This window comes from Coenobita brevimanus, unplaced genomic scaffold (genome assembly GCF_032717465.1).
Source record: "Coenobita brevimanus isolate Jiangsu-jjx unplaced genomic scaffold, ASM3271746v2 jjx.HiC_scaffold_2597, whole genome shotgun sequence".
NCBI lineage: Eukaryota > Metazoa > Arthropoda > Malacostraca > Decapoda > Coenobitidae > Coenobita > Coenobita brevimanus.
In genome coordinates, this window is record NW_027643541.1 from 213,366 (window position 1) to 219,774 (window position 6,409).

Genomic DNA, 6,409 nt, shown 5'->3' on the forward strand with positions numbered 1-6,409 from the left:
TCCACGGGCTCGTCATAGATGTTATTATTAACCCGCAGGGTGGTGATACGTATGTATGGGCCTTTATTATTTAATATTCTTATAGTGGACCAGACTTTACGTAATGGTGTTGTACGAGTCACCGTGGACACAAAGGACCGCCAGGAGTCACGTTTGGCCCTTCTTATTATTCTCCTTGCCTCAGCCCGTGCCTGTTTGTATGCAATAAAATTTTTCTCAGTGGGCTGACTATCAAAAATCCTGTATCTCCTATTGCGTTTTCTTAATGCTTGTCGGCAATCCGGCGTCCACCAATGTGCTCTATGCTTCGCCTGAACTGTAGAAGTCTTGGGAATAGCAGCCTCAGCTGCGTGTAATATGGAAGTAGGTATATTTTCGACCTTAACATCTATGGTCTCCCCAGATATATCTAAATTGGCGATCCTTGAGAAGGATCCCCAATCTGCTTTCTTATAGTTAAATTTTGGAGGTGGAGTGTCCGAAATGATGTCACGTTTATAAGAAAGACAGATGGGTAAATGATCACTTCCCAAGGAGTCGTCGTAAGGGTCCCATGAGAAATCTCGATGTATACCAGGGGAGGCCAAAGATAAGTCAATGGCCGAAAAGTTACCAGTACGATCATCTACACGAGTCGCTCTACCATCGTTCAGAAGACAGAGGTTGGACTGTAGTATTAGGTCGGCTACTTGCTCCCCACGACCATCAATCCTCAAGCTACCCCATTGATAGTGATGGGCGTTAAAGTCGCCCAACACTAACTTATTCCCAGGTAGATGTTCAACTACTATCCATTTCATGGACCGTGTATCATGGTTTTTCTCAAATATCTTTCAAACTAATCAATTGATCGGTATGATACTTTGACACAGTGTACATGACACCTCCCGCTAATTTTTGGTAATATACGGCATTGCCAAGTGGTGTTACTGAAGGCGTTTACTCTTGACGTTTAAAGGCAAAGTCGCGTGAGTCGCCAGACTAATCAACACAGTCGAACGTCCGCTACCCCTCATCCCCTTCCTCTCCCTCCCTACCTCCCTCCCTCTCCCCCCTCTCCCTTCCCCCTCCTCATTTCCCCCCTCAACCCTCATTCCCCCTCAACCCTCATTCCTGCTGGCCTTCCCGTGCCCCCCCCCCTCTGTCCACTCTATCATGTTATAATGATTAGTATCGGGTATCATAAATACAGTATGTTGTTGTTTGTAGAGTCTGTGTTCATTTAATCATTGTTATTGTATGTCCTGAAGTTATATAAACGGGAGTTGACTAAAGAGCGTATGACCGTCACCTTATTCACCCAATATAATGTGCCTACTATCACGATCTCTTAATTCCTTTACCCCCCATATCGACGTGTTTACTACGAGCAGGTAAGATAAGGTATCCAAAATTAAATCACACAGTTTAACTTACAAACCAGTACGGTACGGTATATAATCAACACAACATAATAGGGCCGTAATGGATTTATGAAATTCTCTCTCTCTCTCTCTCTCTCTCTCTCTCTCTCTCTCTCTCTCTCTCTCTCTCTCTCATAATAAATATCATAATAGGTAGAAAAGTGATGCAAACAACTGAGCATATTACAGAAAGTTTATTCACAGTCTTCGTCACTATCAAGGAACAAATCATCCTCGGAATCACTCTCGATGTTGATAATTACGGGATCTACACGCTTATGGATGTTATCCGTGCACCAGTACTCATCCTCGAAGGCTCTGGACCGTCTCACTGCACCTTCCCACACCTCCCTTGTTGCGCTAAGCTTGGCTTCCTCTATCCTGGCCTGCAGATCTGCCCGAGTGAACCGCTGCAGTGAGGAACGCACATGTTTTTTCATTGAACCCCAGACCTGCTCAATGGCGTTGAGCTCAGGATGAGCTGGTGGCAGTCGGACGACTTCATGACCCCATGCACGGATGACGTCATCAATCTGGTACAGCGGTTGTGGCCGGTTCTGCTTACAGATCTGCAGCAACTCAGGGCGTGTGGCGTGTGGTGGGAATGGTATCTGGCGGCACGTCAACCATTCCACGATGCCTGCTTTGATGGTGGAGGTGGTAGGGCAGCGACTTTCCTCACTCAGCTGGTTGTGGTATGGCGCATTGTCAAGCACCAGCACTGATGGCTCAGGCAAGGCTGGAAGGAGCTGCGACGTCAGCCAGCGGAGGAAGAGATTACTGTTCATTTCGCCGTGATAGTCACCACTTTTGTTTTTTGCTGGGAAGCACAAGAATGCATCGTCAGCAAAACCGTCAGCTGTGCCCGCAGCAACAACCACAAAGCGCTCACCCTCTCCAGGCGGGACCTGACGACTGTAGGCGGCACTGGTCGCAGGCTGTGAGGTGTCCACCCACTCCTTGCTGGGATGCATCCTCGTGGTGAACCATGTCTCATCAACGTATACCACTCGTCTCCTCTCCTTCCGATATTCCCTGAGTGATAGGAGAGTGCCAGTGCGCCAGCACACAATATCAAGTGACTCCTTGCGTACGTACATTTTCCTCTGTGAGGTCTTATAGCGCAACCCCATGCTGTGTAGTAATCGCCACACCGCTGTGTCTGGAGGTTTCACTAGGGATGATGTCCTTTTTCCGTAAGTCGTCTGTCAACGTGCTAATGGTGAAAGTATGTTTCTTAGCAAATTCACCATGTACATGGCGGCGTATGGCACCAATGGCAAAATTGTCAAAGAGACGTGGTGTGGAGGTGGGTGTCGGTGTGCCTGGTGGTGTTGCAGGGGAGTGTCTGTCCCAGGTGGTGGTGTTCGTGTACCACTGCGAGAACCCGGGTTGCGGTGTACAAGTGCACGCACTGCTCCCACCGTCATTCCCATGACATCTGCTACGCGATCATAAGGCCTGTGCAGGAAAAACTACAATTGTAGAATACATACAGAAGCATGCAGTTAAAAACAATAACATAGTCTGTAAAGCATTCGTGAAATATTAAAAGAATGACACAAGTCAAGAGTGAGAGCAGTGGAAATGAGTTATTTAAGAGGAGCCTGTGGAGTCACGTGGAGAGACAGGCTGACGAATGAGGATATAAAGGAGCGTTGTGGTGTGGATGTGGATGTGATAGGAAGCGTTATGAGGAACACACTGAGGTGGTTTGGCCACGTGGAGAGGATGGAGGGTGAAAGACTGACGAAGAGAGTGTATGTGAGTGAGGTGGAGGGGAGAAGAGGGAGGGGAGGCCGAGGATGAGATGGAGGGATGGGGTGGAGAGGTATATGAGAGAGGGGGGTGTGAGTTGGGAGCAGGGCAGTGAAATGGCGGGGGACAGGGCGACTTGGAGGCGATTTGTTTGTGGCCACCCCAAACGGGATTGAGGCGTCTGGCAATAGATAGATAGATAGATTGTCACAATACTGTTGTTGTGTTTTCATAAATATATACTTTCAATAGATAACAACCTATTTACTACAACGAGTGTAGCAATTATTGAATGGATAATGGTGAGCCACCGTTTTGTATACTACGGGTGAGATAGAGACAAAGTAATAGATAATTTGATAGGGAGATAGATGCATTGACTGATTGATTGAGTGACCAATATGTGTGTGCTTTTTGCGTGTGAGTGTGTTGTTATGTATTTATACACTTGAAGATTCACTTACCTATTGAGATTAATCCTTAATCTATTGTTAGCTTTCTCCATTCTGTATATGGTTAGGAGTCGGAGTGCAATTGCATTTCTGCAACGACGCGGACACAGTAACATGGCGGCCATGACAGCGATGAGGCATCCGTGTCCTTCACTAGCCTGATGCAGTCAGTAGGTATACTACAAGTGCTGCAGCCGACAGACAACCCCGCACCTGACACCCTCGTTGGGAAAACTTAACCATTAGCCTATTATGGTCGTTAGGTCAGACCACGCTATATCCTTTTCATTAAGAACTTTCCAGTTATCTGCTACTACTGAATAATATAATGGTAAACGGTATTTTATTGCATATTGTATGTTACATACAGGTATTGGGGGGAATGCTGAGAGAAAGAGAGAGAGTGAAACAGTGAGACAGAGGGAGGGAGGGAGGGAGAGGAAGGAGATGGGGGGTAGCGGACGTTCGTTTGTGTAGATTAGCCCTGCAGGGCTCACGCGACTTTGCCTTTAAACGTCAAGAGTAAACGCCTTCACTAACACCACTTGGCAATGCCGTATATTACCAAAAATTAGCGGGAGGTGTCATGTACACTGTGTCAAAGTATCATACCGATCAATTGATTAGTTTGAAAGATATTTGAGAAAAACCATGATACACGGTCCATGAAATGGATAGTAGTGAATTTAAAGCATCACTATCAATGGGGCCGTGTGGAGTACAGTACAGAGAGCAAATAGACAGATACGTGTTATTAAATTTTACTCTGCACGCGACAGCTTCCAGAGTAGAATTTAGAATCACTTCTGTTTGTGGGTGTGATTTGTGGGTGTATATGGCGACTCCGTGACCTTCATATCTTCTATACGAGTGGTAGTGTTTTAACTGTGGAGGATCAGGGTGATCCTCCAGGCGCGTCTCCTGTAAACAAATAACGTCTGGCCTGTGTATTGACAGCAAGATTGCTATATTTGGTAACTTATTCCCGACACCTCTACAATTCCACTGTAATACAGTGAAAGCGACGGTTTAAGATTTACGAGGGTGGCCAGTGCTCTTAGTTTTTTATGACGCCCGTCACAAGGCGAGTGGCTACCGGGGGACCTTTCCCGGTGCTTACTCGTGGAGATCTCCATATTCTCGTCAATAACAAGGCTCCCAGAATCCATCGAGGAAGAGCTATTCTTTCTCTCGCTCGCTGGACTAGGAGCAGGAAGGACATGAGGACGTGACTGTTTGGTGAGGGTGGTCAAGTTAATTTTATCTGACTTGTCAGGCTTCTGTTTTGGCCGCACTGACTGCGAAGGAGCAGTGGCAGCCTGAGAGTATGAAGTGGCAACAGGGATGTCTGTCAGAGAGTTGGAACGTACAGGAGGCTTAGACCGAGAGGTAGGGCGTGGGGCATGAGGAGCGAATGTAAGGTCAGTCTGTGTCTCAACGGTGCACATCACGGGACGGGACACAACCGCCGATGCATAGGAGATATTAGGCTTGGGAGTTGCATGCAACTCCTTCACCTTCTTCCTTGCATCGTAAAAGGAAATGCCCTCAGTTGCCTTCACTGTGCAGACCTCTTTCTCCTCCTTCCACTTGGGACAAGCCCTTGAGGAAGTGGAGTGAGCATCCTTGCAGTGAAAGCAGCACTCAGTCTCGGATGTACAGTTGTCAGCAGAGTGACCTACAGTCGCGCACTTGCCACACACAATGTTGGAAGCCCGACAAGCCTTTTCGTGGTGTCCATAGAGTTGACACTTTGCACAACGAAGGGGTTTCGGGATGTATGGTCTGACATTTACTATTTCATATCCAACTTTCACATTGGTTGGGAGAGATACCTTTCCAAAAGTCAAAACAACTGTTGCGGTCTTCGTTCTTATGCCTTCCGAAAATCTTGTGATGAATCTGGCCTCTATTACATCTTGCTAAGCAAGTTCCTGTACGATTTCTTCCTCCTCCATAAGCACAAGATCCCTGCAGGTGATAACACCCTTGCAGGAATTCATGGCGTGCGGGATCGTTTTTTGGACATCGTGACAGTGGAACTTCCTCAGTTTAAGCAAATCCTTGACCTGAGCTGAATTCTTGGTTTTTACGAGAAGGTCTCCACTCGCAAGTTTTTTCACTTGTTCCACCTCTCCTGCACACCCATCAATCACCTTCTTGATGATGAAGGGATTGAGGCTGGACAGGGGAGTGGAACTAACCGCATGAATCATGACAAACTCGGCGTTGTGTATGTTAATGTCAAGACGGGTACGTGTCTGGGGCCGTTCAGTCTGGGGGCAGTCCGTCCGTGCAGCAGTCGGGGGTCGGTCAGGACTACCTCCCCCCCTGAAGGGGGGGGGGAGGCAGTAGTGGCGTCCGCCATAGTTACCACTTCCCCCGTGAGGGGGAAGTGGGAAGAAAGAGAAAAACAACCAAGGGAGAAATTGCCCGGGGAAAACACACCTAGTCTGAGATTACCCTCTCAAACCACTCTCGGGAGGACGCGCCTGTGTGTCACTCACCCCAGAGCGATCAGTGGGGGGTACACTCCAGAGGTGAGTAAGCAAAGGCAATCTCAGTAATTAGATATAGACACCTACTATATCTACTAAGGCCAGGGAGGAAAATGAGGTCTAGCTAACCTAACTTTATTGAAAAACGCCCTAGTGGCGAGTAAAAGGAAAAAGCTAACGCCGGTGAGGCAACCCTGCAGCTAGAGGAGAGCTCAGAAACACGTCTTCCTTCTCCACGACCATTCATCAAAGTCGCCTGAGTGTGAGTGTCGCCGTGACCAGGTGACTGTGTCAAGTG

General features: G+C 47.6%; 1 protein-coding gene across 1 annotated transcript; it reads right to left on the reverse strand.

Annotated features, from left to right (window-relative positions):
- Positions 1 to 1,597: 1,597 nt before the first annotated feature.
- On the reverse strand, positions 1,598 to 2,536 carry LOC145389912 (uncharacterized). Its single transcript, XM_080265028.1, has one exon. It carries the CDS (start codon positions 2,534 to 2,536, stop codon positions 1,598 to 1,600), a length of 939 nt encoding a protein of 312 aa, XP_080121154.1.
- Between the last annotated feature and the right edge of the window lie 3,873 nt (positions 2,537 to 6,409).

What these genes read in the sequence shown, in the direction of transcription:
- LOC145389912 (XM_080265028.1), bottom strand. Translation starts at nt 2,536, where the DNA reads ATGGGGTTGCGCTATAAGACCTCACAGAGGAAAATGTACGTACGCAAG.